The sequence below is a fragment of the Musca autumnalis genome, unplaced genomic scaffold (genome assembly GCF_047663935.1).
Source record: "Musca autumnalis isolate F117 unplaced genomic scaffold, ASM4766393v1 scaffold_4, whole genome shotgun sequence".
Taxonomy (NCBI): Eukaryota; Metazoa; Arthropoda; class Insecta; order Diptera; family Muscidae; genus Musca; species Musca autumnalis.
The window spans coordinates 157,339,684-157,363,896 of NW_027411977.1; the positions used below are offsets into that span (position 1 = coordinate 157,339,684).

At 34.7% G+C, this 24,213-nt stretch overlaps 1 protein-coding gene across 3 annotated transcripts in view; it reads left to right on the plus strand.

Moving 5' to 3' along the window:
- Positions 1–24,213, plus strand: part of LOC141400731 (putative methyltransferase NSUN7) — a 617,414-nt gene that overhangs the window by 294,320 nt on the left and 298,881 nt on the right. For all 3 annotated transcript variants that reach the window (XM_073980175.1, XM_073980177.1, XM_073980176.1), the window contains exon 5: positions 15,264–15,444. In XM_073980175.1, the coding sequence (XP_073836276.1) occupies positions 15,264–15,444 (181 nt within the window). The remainder of the gene's footprint in view (positions 1–15,263; positions 15,445–24,213) is intronic.

The window sequence follows — 24,213 nt, forward strand, 5'->3', positions numbered from 1 at the left end:
TTTTTACTCGAAAAGCGTTCCTTTACTTCAGACACAATACAATTCGTATAGGAGCAGTTTACAACTTTTACAAATTTTGCCGGTTTTACCATTTACAGATGTAAAGGAACAGACCAGTAGAAAGCGGTGCCCACTGTAGCTTGAAAACAGATCGTCCGATCGTCATATGTTTTTGTGGGATTATTGTTAATATAAAAATCGAGCGAGGGTTTTTATTAATTTTGTTACACATTTATGACGAAATCGACATTTTCCGTTTTGCTTAAGGACAACAAATTTATCCCACTAAATATATGCTTATCGGTGCTTTATAAGTGCCTATACCCCTTAACAATAGTAAAAAACTGTGCCACTTTTTGTGTTACTTTTTCAAAAAAAACTTGTGCCACTTTTTTCCAGAAATTATACTTTTTGTGATACTTTTTCGAAATTTCCAGCGGTCACACTGATCCCTATTTTAGATCTCATTTTCTCATTCACCTAATCTTTTTGTACCAATTTTGATACATGTCATTTGTTCTTATTCATTATTAAATATACTATAATTAAAAATTAAAATGATATCTTGTTCTCGTTAGGTCATATAGTAGTTCCACGAAATTGAAGACGTAGGCATTTAGAATGTTTATGGGCTGACGGAAATATATAGTCGGCATGGTTGGGAGGGATGTCCGACAACGAATCTATAACACCTAGATTCCAATCCATATAAACAAACCCTTATACTGACAATGACCATCGCGATTTCCTTGTAAGAATAAATAGCTACCAAAAAAAAAATCAATTTTTCTGTAACTGGTTGGGACATATTTCTTTTGACAAGAACACCCCCCAAGCCCTGAGCACGGTCGGATTTAAAGGAAGCAATAGTCAGAAGAAGTAGTGTCTGGTGAGGACCGTTACAACGAATATCTCGACCAATAGTAGGAAAACAGCTATGTGTGACTATCAACTGTCACGAGTAGTAGGAAAATGCAACAAATATGCCGTGAAAAGGGGTTTAAGTTATATACAGTGGCGGACAGCTAATTAGGGACAATAAATTCAGTTTAATAGATTGCTCGATTACATTTAGTAATGTGAAGATTTTGGTAAAATCAATTTTGCATATAAGGTATTGGTATAAGCACTATCGAGTGATGTTAAAACGTACGGAAATTCTCCATATTTTGGGGAAGTACAGCCCACTTTTCATAAAATGGTCCATATTAGCCTGGCCAGCTAATTAGGGACTGTAAAGGCGCCGAAATTTCGTTTCGAAAAAGAGATAAATAAAAACACGAACGTTTTAATTTTCAAATAATAAAAAGCAGAAGCTTTATTGGGTAAATAATAAATAAATTTATAAAAAAAAGGGGAAAGTAGCAAGGCGAACAGATTACCTGTATTACGGATGGCGATCGAAAACGAAGTGACAATAATAATGCCGAAAGGTCGCGTAGGCGCAAAAACAACATTCATTAGAAAACTCCTAGATGACAGATCACTGTTGCAACAAAAAAGGAGTAGGCCGTTTTCTAACGAGTATGCAAATCGAACACAATGAATGTAAAGCGAAAAGCGCGTATTTCCAAACAATGCAAATTTAAACTAAATATTAATTCTTACTTAAACATTGGCGCCGACCTTGCAACATTATTAATGTTGTAACACAGACCGATAAAGATGTACAATAGTAAGTAATAATAGAGTAGGTGGTGCAGTGTGTTGTGAGCAAATTCGAATTTTACTCCTTACGCCTTAACCGATAACAATATTTATGAGGCGTGTACGATTCGTCCGCAGTAACGGACGTACGCTCTCTTCCTACCATACGAACATGGTGTGAATTGCCCAAAGACGCCAAGGTCGCATTGGAACCCACAGTTATGGATTCCGACCTGGAAGGTACGATATTCGAGTTCGATGCCGATAACGAAGAACCCGCAGTTACGGATTCAGATGTCAAAAAATTTTTTTTTAATCCGCTGTGACTGATTTCGATTGATCTCCATTTTCTAGTAGAACCCGCAGTGACGAATTCAGATGAAGTGTGCATTTTACTACGAAAAAATTAATATGTTACTCCGAGTTCAAAAGAGTACAAATGAGCCGCTTCACAACGCGGTTGCCGTACTAACATCCGGTGCAAAAAATAAATGAACTTGATCTTGAACATTATGATACCGATTCACAAGCGATAACTGTTCGTCAATTACGACAGGTCCAGGATAAGCGATAAATGAGCACCTATAAACAAATGATCCGGTGTTAAAGCTACCAGCCCATCAAGACTATCTGAGATAGGCGCAGAGGACGCGATTCGAACTAATACGGTGGCTAATGCTTCAAATGTAAGCCGAACGTTTCGAACCTGTTGTCGAGAGTGTTGCTTAAAACTTTTCACCCCAGCTTCCTAGCGTCCACCAATATGAGGAGCACCAGCTGAAATGAATTGCAACGTAAGATCCTGAGATGCGAATGTAGGGAGGACACAGTTACTATTATCACGAATGAAATCACGAGAAGCACCCACAAAATTCGTACCATTGTCCGAAAATATCGAGTGGGGACAATCGCGACTTGCTTTCCGGAGTCACGAAACTTTTCCAGCACCTATTCTAACCCAGTCGAAAAGTGTGATAAGTGACAGCGAACAGCATGACCAATCCGACTTGTCTAGACTGCACCATATCGGCCCATGCCACCAAAGGGAATCGATTCGCAACGAATCTAGCTCAAGAGAAGGAAACAACTAGGCCACGACAACACAGTTGTAGAATACGTTCAATAACGACATTCTAAGTCGATTTCCTTAACAACGATTTCCAAAAGCTTAGACGCTAACCTTGCAAGGCCCTAGCCGCAGGAGTGAAACTGATTTTAGAGAGCGATATCACGAGACAATTGCACGAACACATGTGGAGACTCAATTCGTATAAGAATCTCCGAAATTACGCCACTCCGAATAAGTAGCGGACAAGATAGGATCGTGGCAAACAATTTGATCAATTTTGAATTCTCGACGATGAAATAGGTCCAGTGACTAGCCATCCAAACCAAGATTTTGGGGAATCAAAGTCCCCGATAAAATTGAACGACAACCCTGTAACAAAATTTGTGGATACAAGTCTGCACCCAACAACAGATCCACCGGACGTGAATCGAACAAATTAGCATCTGCCAGACGAATACTTGGCATTTCAGATCTTAAATCAGAGGAAACAGTAAACGACGGTAAGTTTAAAGAAATTGAAGGCAATACCAAAGCACTAGTTTCTAATAAAATCGAAGGATTAAGAGGGCTTCCAACTTTAATGGGACAAACTTTTTGTGAATTTGCACAATTCACACCAGAAATAACCGCATTTGTTGAACATACGGGAAGTTGCAACCTATTCTGCGATCGCTCTGTTAGAAAAGAGGATTCAGAGGCCCTAGCTGGATAGGAAATGCCACCATGCATTATGTTGACCATCGCTGTTCCCAACAGAACCGACTTATTCTGTGAAGTATGAAAGGCCTGATGAGCTACAGATGCCGAGGATGTGGATGGACGAGGAGGATCGACGGGTGGAGAGTTAGAAGAAGTAGGGGTGTTCCTGCTGACCGAGGAAACACTGGAGTTCGAACTAATTGTAGACGAGTCGCTACGATGTAGCAAGGTGTGATGACTTCGATTACATTTCGAACACCTACGATGACTACTGCAAGTTTTTACTTCATGCCCCGTACGCAAACAATTCACACACAATCTACGACGTTTCACAGTAGAAAACCTAGCCGAGACAGACATATTTTTGAATCGAGGACATTCAAAAAGCAAGTGGAACTGCTGGGGACAAAGAAAGCAATCATTTTTCTTCGAAACCTTTGGAGAACGAGAAGAATTGTTTACGTTAGACCTTTTAAACGAATCATTTCCTCTCATATCGTGAAGACACATGAGCGTCTGAATTCGCTCAGTTAGAAAACTATCGAGATCTTTCCATAACGAAATAGAAGCTTTGTCTTTAACACTTTGCTCCCACAAAGTTTGTGTTAATTTTGGGAGCCTTTGAAGACAAATAAAGACCAAGAACGGATCCCAATTTTCCGTACTAACGTCGTAAATGGACATTGCAGACAAACAACCATTAATACCACGCTGGATTTGTTTGAGACCCGAACACGTCTCGATTTCAAGTACCGGAAGCGAAAATAATACTTTGAACTGACTATGAATTAACAAACGAGGAGTGTCATAAGTCGATTTCAAAGCATTCCATGCTAGACTGAAGCTACGGTGAGTCAAAGGGAATTTAGAAACAATTTCACGAGCTTCCCCACTAGTTTTTTGCGTCAAATGACAAAGACGCTCAATATCCGACAATCTAGAATTTTTAATATAAACCGTGCTAAATAAGTCTCTAAAAGTAGTCCACGAGAGAAAATCGCATTCGAAAACGAGAATATCGCATGGCAAAGCTAAATTATGGACAATGTCTAAATTTGGCGGGTCAATAGCAAAATTCGAGCTATCCCTAGAATACCCAATACCTTATGTTGGAGAGTACCCACACTTCGAACAGTGTGAGTAGACGAATTCGTGTTATTTAAACCGGGATCGTATCTCGAGACTTCCCTTGGAGTGGCAGACAAACCCTGCTCACCCTTAGAAATATTGGAAGGATCCTGGTTTAACGAAACCACTGAACTGCTGTAAGAGCTCAAGGAAGATTTTCGAGACCGCCGAAATTTATTTAAATATTTATTAATTATGGCCTGAAATTCCATAAAAAGTTCATAAACAACCGCGTATTTACCATCGACAACACCAATGTCTTCCGCAGTTGTATCCTCAGCCGATTTCAGATACTCTAAACAGTTATCAAAGGAACTTTCCACCTTGGTCCAATTTTTAACTAACTCGGTACTTTTTACTTCTAAGATAAAGAAATCCAAGTCTTCTTCCTGCGCGTCTTTAATTTCAACACAAAATATTTCAAAATTATCCGAAACTCGGGTAAAATGATTGAGAGGAGTGAAAGGCATCTTGCAAAGATTTTCTTTAAAACCGCACGAAAACTTCAAAATTTACGACATATTAAGAAAAATCAACAAAAATCGCCGAAGTTATTCAATTATAAACGAAAAACTAACTTTTTCTCTTTAATAATTTCGAAAAATGTTCAAAAAAGTGTACAAAATAACGACAAAAGCAAAAAAGATTTCGAAAAAAATCAAAAAATAATATATAAATATATAATATTTATGTCAAAATATTCAATAACTAGGCTTGAAATATTTTTACGACACCAAAAATTATTACAAATGGCAAAAAATTACTATTTTTATGTCCAATTACAATAAAATAATAATTTTTTCCAAACCGATTAATATTAACGTAAATGCGGACTGTAGGGTGCACGATAAACGAAAATGTTCAAAAATTTATTTATTTTTATATATACACACACTGCAATTTAATATGCAAACAATTTTCTCTTTTGTACCCAACGTGTAAACCAGCCCCAATCGAGAGACCCGATGTGTGAAAAAAACTATTTTCACTAGGCTAGCTGGATCACGAATACCACTAGCAAATGTCTCAATCTTTATGCGGTCCACCAATGGATGTGTCTCTCCTGGATATGCCAACTGCGCCAACCGCTCTATATCAGCCGCAAAGTCTTGTAAGGTCTCATTTGGCTTCTGGACTCTTCCCCTAAGTTCCATTCGGTAGATCTCTTGCTTGTGTTCACTACCGTACTTACGTTCAAGAGCAGCCATTATATCTCCATAGTTGTTCCTAAAAACGGCGGGAATACTCTGTAATACGTCAGCAGCATCACCCTTCAATGCCATAAGGAGTGATACCGCCTTGTCGTTGTCGTCCCATGAATCTCTAACAGCCACTGTCTCGAACTGTAATTTGAACACATTGTAGAGCCGTCGAATACAGGAGGCTTGATTTTTAACGTGTTATGAACAGCTCTCACTGGGCCACCTTTGATTTCCAGTTCCGACATTTTCTTCTCTATGCCCAGAATCTTCTCATCTTGAGCCAGAAATTTCTCGTCAACATACAAAATCTTTTTATCCAACTCTTTAATTTGTACCTCCACGTTCTCTACTCTCTTATCAATCACCATCGTGATGTTCTCGAGTTTCTCGTTAATTGTTCTAGAATTTATTTCTAATTTCTCTTCCATGTCCTTAGCGATTCTAGAGTTCTCTTCTAATTTTTCCTCTTAATTCCTGGAATTTTCTTCACTCTTTCTGGATATCTCTTCCAACATTTTACTGGGATTTTCTTCAACTATTCTACAATTTTCTGCTTTCATTTCCATCATAAGTCTGGAGGTTTCTTCGCTCATTCGACAATTTTCTGCTTTCATTTCCATCATAAGTCTGGAAGTTTCTTCGTTCTTTCTAGAATTTTCTTTCATTTTAGCATCTAATTTCTCCATCATCATAGCCAGCATTGATTTCAAATCGTCACCCCTGGCAGCTACCGACGAAACTTCCTCAACGCTGGATTCGCCCTTTGCCGATAACTCGACTTCCTCCTTACCGTCGAACTCATATTCATCGATGTTCATTCCACGGCGCTCGAACTCTTACAACAAGCGTTTTTGTAGTTCGGCCTTGTTGCCAGTAGAACACAACTCCAACTTACTTAGCTCCTTCTTCAAGTCTTCCACTCGTAGATCCTTAAGCTTCATTGTAGGATGATGGTAATCTCACTTCCTGACACCAATTGTTACGGAATTAGATTTAACTAATCTCCGTGTAGACGTTGTTTTATTCCCCGATACGATTTGTACCAAATAAAATAGGGTTCGTTTTAGATTACGTTTCTACAATGCTTTATTTACTTTATTGCACTTATTCGTAACCGACATTAATTACTAAGCACGCAGCTTGTCTCTAGTTAGCACGCAGCTATTCTTTTACCGATCTGTTCAGTTCAACGCTTAAAACACAACTAACTCAATTTTGCCTTTCCTACCGCTATTTATACCCCAAAATCTCCTTGGCAACACCTCGAATCTGTGCCACGATCACACAGACGCACAATCGCACTAAGCGAACAACCATACTTACATACATACATGGGGAAAGACAAATACAATTGGACAAGCTCACTAATGACGTAATTACAACAACAAACAAATGCAAGAAATAAAGGAGTAACAAACTAAACGATAATTACATGACTATGGCAAAACAAACAAAAGCACATTAATAAAAGGTAAAGTAACATCTAGAATAATGAAGAGAGTTCTACATGGTAGTTGTTGTTGCTTAAATAAAGTAACTGCGTAATAAAAACTTTTATTTACAATTCAAATTTTTAAACTAACGGAAATTAAACTAAACTAACTTAAACCTATCAGTAACATTCGTAACAATATACAATATGGTGAACAGTGAAAATATTGATATACTAATACCTATATGAGTTGATATTTAATCTAAGTACTGTTCGTACACGTTTTTTTCGAATTTCTAAAAAGACCTCTACACTTCAGCAGCGGCCTACATTTTAAATTCCAGTCCATGTTTTATTAGCACGGTATGGATATTTTGAAAATTTTATCCACATTTTCCAATAGTATTTTGGAATTTGTGATATCAAAATGTAGAAAACCTTTATTCAAAAGATGTTACCCTATATAAGAGTTAATTTTTGAGATATTTTATTTTAGGCCTTTTTGTTCTCAGGTTGCAAAAACCTAATTGTAAAACATTAGCATAGATTTTACTTTTTCCAATGAACTTACTATAATGTTTAGAATAGACAACACAAATAAAAACAATTTTGTTGAAAAGATACGTTTCACGACCATAGCTCAAATTTCACAGTTTTAACTCTACTTGTTCACCCAATGCCAATGGTATTACATTTAGGAACCTTTCATAGGTTTAAAGGTGGATTTTAATAATCATGCTGATCCTGATCCTCTGATCTCAACAGTGATTCTCATAACAAATTTCATTTATCGATTCTCTCAATACCAGCGCTTCAATATTTAGTATTATTTAATACTAGTACACTTATTGTACGACCTCTAACAATGAACCTGACAACTAATAAATCGGAATTCCACTTCTGTTCCTTAGCCCAATTTATTGCAATTTTTTTACTTTTCACACACTAATTATATAATTCCAACTTCAATGCAACACCCAACGTCAAATTTAATACCATTTAGTACATTTCCCATTTCTCAATAAATCACCCAGCCTTCAGCCCAATTTCAGAATTTGTATGAATTTCAACAAATCCTTATCTAAACACCAACACAAACCCTCATACAACAATTCGAAATTCCATTTATATCACTTCATGCAACACCAAGCTGGTACCAAATTTAGTACTACTAGTACCAAATCTACTTCAAACCTACACTCCAACAGTAATCTTCATTTCAAATATCAGGATACTAGCTCTGTCCGTTCACCCAAATCCAAATTGAACCAAATATAGCACCATTTATTTATTTTTATTTATTTATTTCAATTTTCATGTGCCCAGTCTTTCGACCTTAAGGCTGTATACTACACTAGAATGTTCAATTTAATATTATATAAAATAGCATAAATATAACAAGGGAGGGATATTAGAACTACTCAAAAAAAAAAAAATAATTACTATGTATAAAAAAGGTGGCAGTAATTATAAAATAAAAAATGTAAATAACAAATATTTTGATTTATTGAATTTTGATACTCCAAGAATGGAAAGGATTTTAAACTACTCCAAAAGAAATACAGCATTTATAATAAGAGCAATATAATAATGTATAAATAGTATTAAATTTTTTTATTTTTTTGATTAATGAGAATTTCAAAAACAAATATTTTATGAAAAGATCATTAAATGCAAAGTAAGAATTTGAACTACTCCTATAAAAACTACATTTACATTTGAATATGAAATGAACCACTCAGTGATGTGCCTAAATATTTCAAGCAAAATACGACACAGTGACTACATTCAAATTCACATGTATGCAGCATAGGAAAAAAATATTTAAAGCATTTGAGCTATAAGCGGATAATATAAAAATTTATATAAATAGATCACAATTGGGAGTAACGTGAAACAATATACTCCAGCATTTTCTGCGGAATACAACTAATGAAAGACCAAACACTCTTAAGGGCAGTGGCAATACATTATATACTCTAGCTACTCGAACAAGAAACGATCTCTCTAATGGAGGTGTGAGCAAAGGAATGCGAATTTGGGGGTTCCGATATGATCTTGTAAAACTGAATAAATTTACAAAGTAAAGTGGCGTCATTTAGTAATTTTCGTACCCATAAGTACGAATTTCCAAAACTACCTCTATCCTACGCTCCATAAGAGCTCATTTACACGAGGAAACAATGTTCGCTTGTTTCCTCTAAAACGTGTGTTCCGTTTTGATTCCCATTCTCAAAATTGGTCAGTGTTGGGAACAAATGTAGAAATGATTGTACAAAAACGTACAAAAGGCACTTATGGATAGATATGTGCAAGAAAGAAATAATAATTTCATAATAATTTATTTATTTTGTGTTGTAAAAAAATGTTTCTTGTAATTGTTATACAGTTTGTTGTTGTTTTTTGAATATTCATGTACAATAGGTAGATAATCATGTTTGGTAACTTTATGTAAAAACGTACGTCTACCGTTCAAAAGGTACGCTTGTTAAACAGCGCAACCCTGAAAATGCAATTACGAATGAGAATCAAAACGGAACACACGTTTTAGAGGAAACATTGTTTCCTCGTGTAAATGAGCTCTAAGTAATCTTAATTATAAATTTCAGGATTCCAGCTCTATCTGTTCACCCAAATCCAAACTGTACCAAACTTATAGCCCGTTTCCACGGTACGTCGTTCGTTCTCTATTCGATGTTAGATCCATAACTACGAATAAATTACTTATTTCCTCACACAAAATTCTATGAACGAACGACGATTTTTCTACGTTGTTCGATTAGAAATACTCTCTGAACGACGAAAAAGTATGTCCCATCCCCTACAAATGAGAGAATTGATCGAAAAAATTAATTATGACATGTCTAAATTCAAAAATGAAAAATTTGTTGATAACACAAAAATTTTTAGAAAAAAGGAAAAATATGAATGTAATTAATGTACTAAACTTTTTATATAGGTGCAGAAGGAAGATGGTTGTGTTTCCTTTTTAATTCCATTCACATTTCTTGTCCATTAGTTCAAAATCGAGTAAAAAATCAGAAACAAAAAGGAAACAAATAACTCAAAGTCTGCACACAGAAAAAAAATGGCCTCTCTAACATATGTCCCAAACATGTTTTGCAGCAAACATAAATTTGTTTGCAAGCAGTCCCAAACATAATAACGCCTTTCATAAAGCAAAAAAACTGTTTTTTCTGAGAGATTTATTTTTTATTTTTTAATTATTTTTTATTTATTTATTTTTATTAATTCTTTTTATTTATTAATTCTTTTATTTTGTAATATTGTAACTTACCGTTTCTTCTAAAGATTTTCACTGTAGTTGTTATCGTCTTGTAAGCATAGCAGAACAATATGAATGAGTCAATAAGCGCTAGGTTTAGATATTAGATGTTGCTTTTGGTGCAATGGTATGCACGCCCGCCTTGCACACAGAAGGTCGGTGGTTCGATTCCCCGGCCAGGCAACATCAAACATTTTTCAACGGTGGCAAAATACCCCTCAGTAATGGTGGCGACATTTCCTGAGTATTTCAGCCTTGTAAAACTTCTCTACAAGTGGTGTCTTTAGACACGCCGTTCGGACTCGGCGATAAACAGTAGGTCCCATATCATTGAGCTAATATGAATCGGGGTGCACTCATTGATATGAGAGAAGTCTCCCTTGTCCCGTATGGGATGTTGTGGAACAATGTTTTTTTTTTGTTTCTTTATATTGAAGAAATTACAAATTTGTAATTGCGAAGTATTTGACTATACGAACTTTGTTTTTTCGACACCAAACGCACTGTAGTTGTTTGGTTTGTCAGTTAACTAACAACAATTGTTGCGACAGCGGTAGTTGTTGTGTGTGTGTGTGGTTTGTTAATAAGGCATTCCGCAGCTGCGAGAGCTCTGTTGTTACTCTCTTTGACCAAAATCCTCTCCACCCATAAAAAATATGTTGTAACATAAAAAATATGTTGGTACCCAAACATATTAAATTGAGATATGTTACAAAATGTTGCAAACATATATTTGTTTGGACACAAACAAATTATGTTTGGATCCAAACATATATTTGTTTGCAATCAGTCCCAAACAAATATTTGTTTGGATCCAAACATATTTCTAACATATATTTTTCTGCGTGTGTATACACAAACATTGTTTTGACATGTCTTTCTCTCTTTAATTTAGAAAATAGAAACATATAAAAATATATGGAAAATACAAAATTATTCAGAATTTATGGAAAAAATAATGAAATGTGTGTATTTAAATATAGAAGATGCATTTGAAGGAAAGTCTATTGCTTTTCCTATTCATTTAATGTATATTTTATGTGTTTTCGGTTAAAATTTTCGTGAAAACAATGAAACGAAAATGATGGAAATTTTTTTTATGTTTCTGTTAATTCCATTCGTGGAAACCGGTTAATTCTTGTACGTCGTTCGACAGGCTAACAACGTAATTGAAACGCTCGTGTGAACATGACATAAGTAGGAAAGAATTGAACTTTAAGGATAGTTATAATTTATGTTTTTCATTATCGTATTGGTGTAGAGCTTTCCAAATGCCATACATCACCCTATTTTGCTACGGTAAATTGCACTTTGGATAACTCGAACAAGTATTGATTAATTTTAATCCAATAATGATTTAGATACGCCATATGTAAAGATGACTACTGCTCGTTCTGTGTCCATATGTCTTCATTCATGTCAACGTGTTGTGGTCACCCTTTAAGTCTTTCAGATATATGATATTTAATATTTGTAGCCTTGGATAATTCCTTTACCACTACATACACACGCGCACCACAACGATCACCACTTACTTTGAAGGCTCTCCTTCAAACAACGATTCAACAAATCCAATATTGGAGTCTTATTGGGGCACTTCTCTCGTACGGCTATCCTCATTATATTTTTCTAATACTGTAATTGCTTAGAGGACAATCTTCACGAATACACAAACTGATATAAGATTTATTTTTACCAAAGGTTCAAATTTCTCATACTTATATTAAGTCAGAAATAGAGTCGTTTTTAGTATTTGTATCTATTAGGGGACGTTCCCCAAGTGATTACCAGCTTACTCTGACCCGTAGCGACATTATAGGTTATTGTATGATTATCACTATTGCCTAGTTTGAAGATTTTTAATCCGATAATTAAGCATAAATATTAAATGATATTGTTGGATCCAAGCGTTTACTTCCCCCTCATTCCTTCTTATTAACTAACCACCTTTCTTTTCACGTGTCATATTAGATTATTTTCAGCATAACTTTTAATAACACTGTGCAACAAAATGGAGGTGAAAGTCTGGGGCACCGAAAATTCCTCTTGGGGAGGAAAGGCCTTGGTGAGTATATTAAGAACCCCGAAGGACACATCCGCCGTGAGTCGAACTTCCGCGTTATGGCGTGATGAAGTTTTTGCTAGATATCTTGTAAGCCCTCAGGAATTAGCGTTATATCTTTGCTCACTGTTGTTCACGAAAATAATCCACATTCGATTTGACTGCAGACATGTCATCTCAAAAATGAGCTAAAGCAACAGTGAACAAAGATATAACGCTAATTCCTGATGCATTACAGGGTCTCTAGCAAAAACTTCATCAGGCCATAACGCGGAAGTTCGACTCACGGCGGATCTGTCCTTTGGGATTCTTAATATACTCACCATGGGCTTTCATCTCCAAAAGGAAGTATCTCTGCCCCAAAATTTGTGTTCACAGTGTAATTTTAAAGGACCTCAAACTAATATTGATTCAAATAGACAATATTCGATATTATTAAAATTATGGGGAGAAGTGCTACCCCTGACCCCATTCTGCTTGTTTTGTAAGAGATGACGTGTACTTCAGTCTTATTTTGACAAAATTTGGCGACTATATATGTTACCATTCTGAAGATATTCGCATAGAAAATCGAACATTTGAAAAGGTACTTCAACTTATGACGCTATATCTCAATTATTATAGGCTATGTTACTTTCAGGCGATGCTGTAATATACTTATTATTACAGCAAAATTTTAGGTGTTTACCATTTCGGTATTAAAAATTTGTTGTTGTTTTTTTTTATTTCCGTCCCGCATCGAAGTTGCGGGCACTTTGCTTGTTTTTTCATATATTTTTTAAGCATATGAGCTATTTTTCAAAAAATACCTCTGCAAATACGTAAAATTTTGTCATAAATTTGATTTTTAGCGAATCCATCGAGACATTTTGGGATAATTCTTACTTCATCGTAAAGGGTACGAATTCAGTTAACGGTAATGACATATAACAGCTTTTTAAATAATGCCGAGATTTTTTGAAATGATTTTTCACAACTTCAAATTAAAACGGTCATATCTTTTCAACGCACATTGGGCCCAATGGCAGGTTTCTGAGGCAAAAAGTCTAGTTTTGAAATCATATATTTGTATAAATTAGTAACGGGATTAGATTCTTAACACTTTGAGCCACTTAGAAACAAAATCATTTCAACCTGGCAACGCTTCGTTGTCACATACCGAGCTGTCAAAGATATTGCATGTTACTTTGTAAAATTTTATAAAAATTTATCCAACGAAGAACAAATTTGTTTCGCTCGGCAATTAAAAACCGCTGATTTAATAAACAGTTTTTTTAATGGATAAAACGTGTAAAGGTATATAAATTAATATTCTGATTAAGAAATAAAAGAAGTTAGATTTGGTAAGGAATATTTGAAGTAGACTTGTGGTGTATTTTTTGTGTAGTTCGTATTGTAGTTTAAATAGTTTTTGGAATAAAACTCGCGGTATTGCGACGTATTGTCGAAACTATATATATCTGATAGAAGGTAATAGTGAGTACTATATGTGTAAAAAAATTTCATGTCCGTATGGATCCGAATACTTATAGAAAATTACTTACAGATAGCGTGACACTTAAAAATGTGAATATTTTAATTTATTAGATTGGGTTGGGACTGGACGATGCTCAATATGACACAAGTCGCCAAATTTTATAGTAATCTTATCCGAGTTACACCAAGCATTGAAATCTTCAATATTCTAGATCTTTAAATTTAATAACTGGTACTACAAACACCTACTAAATTTCAAGATCTTAACCTGTAATTATAAAGTTTTCAAATAACGGACGCGATCGCGGTTTTCTACTTCCAAAACATAAATTAATGATAGAGGTCACAATTACTATTGTTTTGTATACCAATGCGTCTAATAATCTCTGAGATTTGGCGTTTGGCTAAAACTTGTTGTGGGGGAGGTCCCCCACCCCCTCCATTTTTCGGTATAAAAAGTACCTTACGATCTATTCTCAGACCTTATGAATCTACAAACAAAATTTTATCAAATTCGGTCCAGCCATTTCAGAAGATTTATATTTCGAACATCATTGTATACCTGAAAAGGTTTCTATATATATGTAGATATATATCTGAACCGATCAGAGCCAAATTTTCAGGACCTGATTCTAACCTGAACAGGATTTACCATATCAAATTTTAAGGCGATCGGATGCAAATTGTGACCTTTGTGGGGCTTAAATATAAAATCGGATCGGAACATTGGAACGAAATTTGGTACCTCTAGCTGCTTCCAGTGACTTGTTGCCTCAAAAACCTGTCATTGGGCCCAATGTGCAACGTAACGATCAAGGTTAATAACAAAAACATATTGGGAATAACGATTTAAGGAATTTTTGTCCATATGAAGATTTAAGAAAATAACCTACAATTTTACGCTTCAAAATAAAATGTATGGCCTGTTTTTCTAAGGCGATTCGAATTCAAATTCGTTAGAATTACTTCCCTGTTGTTGTAGATCGAACGAATTTTTATTCTAATCGTCTTGGTGAAACCGTCCGTTACACTTTTGAGAAACGAAAAAAAATATTTCTTTTAATTAATTTGGCGTGTCATTATTTTGGCTTTTATACTCTTTTCATCACATCCAACTGTATTAGGCCCCTAAGAGAGTTGCACAGTGTTATACTATCATTACTTTTGTGACAGTTTTACCAAAAGAGACTGCTAAGAGAATTGTTTAATGAAGAAAAATTCTGATATACACGTACAAATTTCATCCGATTTTTTATTATTAGATCTATCAGATTGTTTATGGGAACGTCGGCGGAAGTTAGCTGCCTCTATATCACGAATGCGGATTAAATACGGTGCCCTGCAACTGTCAAACCTTTTGCCAGTGCACTTACAAAACGAAAAGGTGGCCATAGCTGCAACAAATCCAGTTATTACTGGTTGGATAAACCCATTTTTAGTGAGGTAAGTAGAGCTATACAATAATAATAATAAACTTATAGATATTCATCGATAGTGGAATTATAAAATAGTTATGTTTCAGAACTAAAAAGTTTTTACAATTTTTACTACTTTTGTAGTAGCTCAATTCTGTTTCTATGAAAATGTGAAATGAAAACTTTTATGAAGGAGAAAACTGTCAAATGAAAAAAACTATGAAGGAAATAATTTTAATTTTAAATTTTCATAGAACAAGAATCCAGCCCCAGGACTGCTTATATGTGAGTCGTTCAAAACAGTTGCAACTTTTGCCGCTTTATAAAGTATGGGAACAGGCCAAATATCTGGAAGAACACAATTATTGCAACCATTATAAATAAGCGTTAATGAAAAGTGAAAACATAAACTGCCCCTATACATCTTATATAAAAAACGGAAGAAACTTTTTTCAAAACACCATTCCATCTATGTATATTAATGTTGAAGTGAATGAATTGTTATTTCTTCAACATAGAAATTTGTTATATTAATCATGTGCTGAGTATTTGATAAACATCGACGCACGTCAACAATACACGCCAAGGAAGATCGTTGAAGAATTACACAAAGAATTTCTATAGCCTTATTGTGATTATCTTTTATCGCGTATGCCGACACTTCGGAGTGACTTCTGAGTGACTTCCATGGCGATTGTTCACATTTATTTAATGATTCAACACATTTGAACAAATATAAAACATTTTTCTATGTAATGATTATATGAGGCGGTGGTGCAGTGGTAGGCATACTCGCTTTGCAATCTTAAGGTCCGGGTTCACTTCCCAAGTCAGGCCACAAAACATCACATTTTTAAAATGACAAAATGAATGTAAATACCGAAATTAATTAAAAGAGTAAAATTCTGTAACTCATTTTTCGAGTTAACGACAAAAGTCGTTAAAATTAATATGCTTATAAATTCGGTCATTAACGAAATTTTTCCTTAAGATAGCAACCAAAATGTAGTAGTCGTTAAGTCATACCGATATCAACTTCAAGTAACACTTTCCATTTATAATTTTACGATTTTACCGATTTTCGTCGGTAACTCAAAAAATGAGTTACAGAATTCCACTACTGCTCTCGAATCGCTTTGATTTTTGCTGTAACAACTTGTATTCGCTGCCCGCATTAAGACGGTACAAGAAAGTAGCCCGAAATATGTAAAAAAACCCTTATGGAACCATGTGTAGTGGGTGGAACGCACTAATGACGAAGTGGTTGGCGGTTGTGTAGCTATAACACCCCCACCGTTAATTTGAGGCTCAGACGCAAAGTGATCCCACTTGTATGGGAAGGTGCGACAGAAATATTTCTAATCGTCGGATCGATCTGATTCTTTCAATAAAGGCTTAAAAATCGTATATATGGGTCTAGTTTTTTCTCTTTCAGGTATTTTGAAGATTTTACCTGCATTTGCGGCCCGATAATTGTAGTTAGTTATTTGGAGTTCTCATTGATCGGAAAAGCCCACAAAAGAGTGGGACCGTGGGATTTACTTTGGTTATGGGGTTTTCAGTGGTGAAAAACATCTCCGCCGATTAACTTAACATTTTTATTTCTTTTCCATTATATAGGAGAATCATATATCAAAAATACACAAGTGTAAAATATACGCTCATAAGTAGATCCCAAAACAAAAGTATCTAAACCTTGGTTAAAAAAAAAAAACGAAATAAACAATTAAAACACAAAAAACACAACAATACAGAATATTCACTAAAACGACCCAAGGCAGCGTTAGTATTGTTGATGTCACATACAGAACTGCAAATATTTGCAGGTGGAACCCAATAAATTGAGGGTGGCCTAAGATTACCTAGGTAGTAAAACTCAACTTCAATTTTGAGGACTTGCAAAAAATCCACATTTTGTTGACATCGATTTTCCGATTTTTGTCGCAGGTTTGGACCACAATGGAATTGCTCATGAGACAAATATCATCAGCGTTCAAAATCCACAAATAGTCCATATAGGGGGACCTGAATTCTATTGATTGTTCCACAATGATTAGGAATGTGTTTGTGTCGTCAGTCCATGATCTCTGTGGTCGGAAACCGTTTTTTCGCACCGGTCAAGTATTATAAAGAAGAGAAACTTTTGGATGGTGTTTGATACCCCTCCAGTTTCCATATGAGCTTATCTCCTTTTCCGGGTTTGTGGTAATGATACATTCTTTTCATTTCGATGGTATATGCTTAGTGATCCATGCTTCGCTTAAGACATATGCGGCATATTTAAAAAGTTCTGGGAGTATATTGTCAGGTCGTTGGGCTTAATGGCTTTAAAGTTTTCCAATCGCACTCTATATTTCTGCACTCATTGTTGGCGCTACGTTTATGTTGTGCGGGAGGCTGTTTCGAATGGATGGTTCTGTGGGCTGATATTGGACGGTGTTGTTGTCTTCTGTTTCTTGATAAGATTCAGTCCTTATATTGTTGCTTTTCATATGTTTTTTGCAGCATTTTTGTGTTTATTAGTACCTTTTTTAAGTGATCTCCTTTATTCGACCCCTCGTCTCCTATTCTCGAGACCAATAGTTTTCGCTGCTGCTAATCAACAGGCATTGCTGACATCTACTAACGTATGCCGTTGGTTGTATTTTAAAAGTTTGTTGTTCCGAAACATAACTATTGCGCATCTCGACCTTCTATATATAGTTTGCTCGCGTTTTTTTCACATCAATTTGGGTTCATGTATTACCATTTGGGATTCATGTCGACTTCGTTTTAGTAAGTATAAGAGTATGAATGGAAAAAAATTGGAGTGCTGAATAGATTGCAACAAAGAAAATAACTCGTTTTTTTAAATTCAGTTTTGTTGTGTTGATCAGCAATACAAATAAATCATTTTTGTTTGTTGTGCTGTAATTTTTCAGTAATAAGCTGTCTTTGAGAGAATTTTTAATAGGTTTTCAGCTGAAAACAAGGAATAGGTCGGTGTTAGCGATATATTAAAAGATAATTAAAAGAAAATATAAATCTGAATGTAAGTATATTTTCTAAAAACCTATGTTATTGGTAAGAAAATATAGGTAAATTTTTATAGAACCAGCAATGGTGGATGATCAAGTTAGTCTCGCTGATAAAGTTTCCAAAGGAGTTTATACCTTATCAAAAAAATATAAAGGTAGAAGCTTTATCTGGAATATAATTCTGCAAATAGTAAAAGAAGATGGTACTATTCTTGAGGGGTTTGAATACGGCGGAACATTTCATATAGTATTTAAACTTCGTGGTTCTCAAACATATAATCTTCTACGACACAAGTGTTGCCTACTTCTTAAAGAAACTGAAATTTTAAAAAAAGTTACGGCAGAAGATAATAGTTATGTTCGTTTACTCAACAATTTGTACAAATTTGTAAAATTCCAGTAACTTACTGTAATCGACTAAGCTCTTTGGAATTGTACTGTAGAGTAAACGAACAACATCCAGTAAAAATTCGTACAAATTTTGAGTGAACGAACACACACAATATTGAAATGACTGAAAAATGTATGTCATGGGCTATTGAGGACTGCCGACCCTTTTCCGCTGTCAATGGCTCTGGTTTCGAAAAACTAGCACAATATTTTATTAAAATTGGAGCAAAATACGGAGAAGACGTGGACATTAAAGATATGCTGTCTGACGCAAAAACTATTTCCCGTTCATTACAAAAGACTGCGGATGAAGCAAAAAAACAAAATTAAAACTAAAATAGTAGGTATTAAGAGAAGTGGTGCGCATCATCTACTATAGATCTATGAAAGACAATTATGTCAAACGCAATTTTTTAGGTGTTACTTGCATTACCAGATTGGATCAAAAAATTTTGATTTAGTTTTGGGAAGGAAATCGATGGATTTTAAACGATCGACAGGAGAGAATGTTTTAAGAAAGCTTAAGTCGTTGTATAGCGAGTTTGGAGTGCCAGACATTCGGCCAATTATGTTTGTAACAGACAGAGGACAATGTTATAAATCTTCTTTTGAACGTTTTAGATGAGTCTTTCATAGTAACAGAAGAACTTAAAGAATTATTAAAGGCTTGTGCAAATCTAGTAAAATATTTTAAAAAAGCCAATAGTCAACATAAACTGGTCACTTCTCTTAAGAGAATTCCTACACGATGGAATTCCAACTACACAATGCTTAAATCGATTGCCGGTAATTGGTCAAATATCAATGAAGTGCTTGCCGAATGTGGGGGAAGCCAAAGATTACATGACATACAGTGAGTGTCAAAAATATTCGGTTTTTTTATTTTACCAATAATAACACCTCAGTATTTTAGAAGCCCATATCCAATATCCAAAAAACCAAATACTTAAAAAAATGTTGGTCATATAGCAATTAAAAAATGAACGTAACATGGATCCATTGCAACCCTATAAGCGGGAATAACAAAGAAAACGTTGTTAACCCTGTTTTCTATGTGCCAAAAATATTCGGTTTTTGTAACTTTTGTTAAATATTTTGGCAAAAAGAGGTCATTATCGAACTTTTTCTGCAATATTAGTATACATTTTAATAATTATGAACAGAATCTTTGTTCCTGTGTGCAAAAATATTATATTTTATAGAAAATTATTAAAATTTTGCGCTAAGGAAAAACGTTATCCTAGAAAAGAGAAAACTGGTTATTTTTAATTATAAAAACAGCAGATATAAAAGGAAATTTTGCTTATTTTCAAATATTTAGTCGAATATAGTTGAAATAGTGTGCAAAAGCCACGAAAGGCTTTATCCTTACGATTTTTCTGGAATGTAAGTGCATATTTTCTATCTTCTGAAAGTCATTTAGGAATGGGTGACCAATTCCAAGAAAATTAAGGGAGGTTTAGCCGTAATCATTCAGGAGATTCCTCTACCTTCCCCCCCAGTCCTTGGTTTTGGCTGCCATATGTGTTTCACGAAATCTATTGTTTCTATATTTTCGTGATTTTTTGCACATTATTTCAACTATATTCGACTAAATATTCAAAAATAAGCAAAATTTCCTCTTATTTCTGCTGTTTTTATAGTGAAATATAACCAGTTTTCTCTTTTCTAGGATAGTGTTGGCGAAACTATCTTCCACCAACTGATAATATTATTTTATTAACCATATTCATTTCTGTATTTTATTTTATATTACAAAATATTTTTCTTCTATTAACATTTTTAAATCACATTTGAGCCACTGCCTCTTAAGCGTAAATTTATATTGAATCTGCTTTTACATTTTGTTTCTTAAAGCAGATACAAAATTTGCATATCATTTCTGTTGCTTAGAGAGAAGGGTCCCAATATGATAGAAAGAGAAAACAACAACAATAACAATACTCCAGAACAATTCCAGCACTCTGTTTTATGAGTATGAGCACATGGATAACCACAACTTAAGCTCTGGTTAAGTTGTTTGTTGTTGCCGTAGGTATGGCTCAACTGTAAGTGCTCTTTGCCATTTACACTGACGCCTGCATGTACACAACACTGTTTGTTATCAAACATTAAAAATAATAAATGAAATGCATTAATATTTCTGTATGTTGTACATGCAGAGCTAAGTGTATAGTGGGAGAGATGTTAAGTACTGGAATTTCTGGAGTGAATTGCTATATTTTTTGGAATAAAAAAGAGGTTGATGGTAATTAAAAATCTCAACTCTCTTTCTATTCAATTTGGACCTTCACCAGAGACACTTGCCGATAGGTATTGTTGCATACAAACATACAAAACATTGATTGATTTTTTTTTTTTGCATGCTGATCTACGGCACATATCTATGCTTATCGTTGTGTTATATTCTTTTGCTTAAATAAAATCTTTTTTTAACTTTTCGATAGAAAAGAAATTAAATACCTTTTTTTAATTTTTTTGAAAACTAATTTGAAACTTTACGTACAGATAGCGTTTTTCCTTGGCGCAAAATTTTAATAATTTTCTATAAAATATAATATTTTTGCACACAGGAACAAAGATTCTGTTCATAATTATTAAAATGTATACTAATATTGCAGAAAAAGTTCGATAATGACCTCTTTTTGCCAAAATATTTAACAAAAGTTACAAAAACCGAATATTTTTGGCACATAGAAAACAGGGTTAACAACGTTTTCTTTGTTATTCTCGCTTATAGGGTTGCCATGGATCCATGTAACGTACATTTTTTAATTGATATAGAACCAAAATTTTTTTAAGTATTTGGTTTTTTGGACATAGGCTTCTAAAATACTGAGGTGTTATTATTGGAAAAATAAAAAACCGAATATTTTTGACACTCACTGTAACAGCCCTTGTGGAGCTCTTGTGTTGTTTTGAAACAATTTAAAAAACTGCAAGTATCTAGCTCCCCGTTGCTGTGTTTTGTTTTACCCTTAATTATACCCTACATCACTATGTGGAAAGGGTATTATAAGTTTGTTTTGGTAAAAATTCATGTAACACCGCGAAATATTCGCCGGAGACCCCCAATGTGGTATACCAATCTTCATATCTCGGTGAGATAAAGCGATTTTGAGATGTGTGTCAGTCCGTCCGTCCGTGTGTCCGTCTGTCCATTATAAATTGTAATCAAACTCCAGGACGCAATTATGGACCGAACGTCACGAAATTTAATATGGAGGACGGTTTCACATCAGAATACATCGCTATTTTAATTGGTGATGATCGTGAAATATCTAGCGGGTGAAATTGACCTAAAACATAATTTTTAACCGATTTTGTAGCTGCTCTATAGGTCGCAATAATAGTTCGGTCGCCTCGAAATTTTAAATAAGGTAAGAGTATATGACAAAGAAGAAGCTTGCAATTTGAGATAATATTTTGAGGGTTAAATGGACGACAACTTTTGTGTGAAAATTGTGAAAAATTTTTAATATACCGCTTATATTTTTTTCCTGGAAGAGACATTCCGGGCAAGTAAGCTATACTTGGAAGAGGAACGCTTGACCTTTCTATTGATTTCAATTGTGTTGGCGTACTTGATAAGTTAACAGAGCTACAGCTAAATATACCCAGTCATTTGTTTGTAGTGTTATCATAAACACGCTAGAGTTCGTAATAATAGCTCAATAATCACGAAGATGCTTACAATTTTGGATGATGATCTGATATTATTTAGCGGGTGAAATGGACGATTACTTTTGTATGAAAATTTCAAAAAAATATTTTTTGTCTATATATATATATATATATATATATATATATATATATATATATATTTAAGAACTTATTAAAAATTGTTCAATTAATATTAATTAGGCTATGTTCCTATATTGTATATAGCAACTTACTTACTTAGCTGGCCTTTTACAGAACATTTGTTCCATAAGCCGAACTAAGAAAAAATCTCCAATCCTCTCTGTTTGCTGCTGTATTTTCCCAATCTGGGATATGTAGTTTTCTGATATCTCGTTTCACTTGTTCGCTCCAACGAAGCTTTGGCCTTCCAGATCTGCGAGAACCTCCATGCGGCCCGTATTTATACGCCTTTTTAGCGGGTTCATCATCACTCATTCTTATAACATGGCCTAGCCATCGCAATCGTTGTATCTCGATTTGTTCAACTACATTGATGTCATTGTATAGTTGGTACAGCTCGTTGTTCATACGACGCCGATATTCGCCGTCAACACAGATTGGCCCGTAGATCTTTCGAAGAATTTTTCTCTCGAACACACCAAGCACTGCCTTATCTGCTTGAGCAAGTACCCATGCTTCGGAACCATACATTAGCACGGGTAGTATCAGTGTTTTGTAAAGTGTTACTTTTGTTTGACGAGAGGTAGCTTTATTCCTAAACTGTATATAGCTATATATATTATAATTATATATTTTTGTGAATTGTATATTATTAAAAATCGCAGTCTGAAAGGGAAAATTTTTCCCATAGACGTTAAGAATTAAATAAATAAATATTATATTTCCTGAAGGGCATATGCGGGCAAAGTAGACTACATGTGGAAATAGATCTACTGATCTTCCCCCTCATGCAAATTGCAATCACGTGTCTGCTAGATAACGTGCCTAATGCTTAATATCCCAGCAAAATTTTCGATGCCAAAGATGCCATTCAATCATGGGTGAAAGTGATCTGGCATGTCATTTTTTAGCATCTTCATCGATGAATTTTATATGAGCGTGGACCTCAAAAGATGCTATTCATTTTTGGATCCAAAGCATGTCATTTACACCAATGCTTTGACATGCCATTTTCACCAATGCTTTGGCATGTCATTTCCACCAATGCAATGGCATGTCATTTTCGCCAAGCCTTTGCAATGACGTGATTTCGAGTCTCCGACAACATCAAGCGTATTGTAAATAATTAATCGTATATATTTAGAAAAATGTGTATTAATAAAAACACAAAATTCATCTCTATTGGATCGATGGAATGGGTTCAAATGGGTTCAAAGATCGGATCTTTCACGACTTCCTTTGCATTGGTTCAAATGCTGATGAAAAGGTCGGATCTTTCACGACTTCCTTTGCATTGGTTCAAATGCTAATAAAAATATCGGATCTTTCACGACTTCGTTTGAAGCAATGCAAAAGATGCCATGAAATCACGTCATCGCATAGAACACCTTCCTTCAAATTTTGCTGGGATATACATAATGTGTTTTGTGTAGAGAACCACATTTTCCTAACGTTTTAATTGCCCAATTGGATTTTTATACGGTATATTTGTAGAAATTTAAGATATGTTGAAGCGCATGTATTGTGTATTGTAACACGCGAACTGTTGTACATCAACACAAACTCTGAACGTATATCGGTAAAAT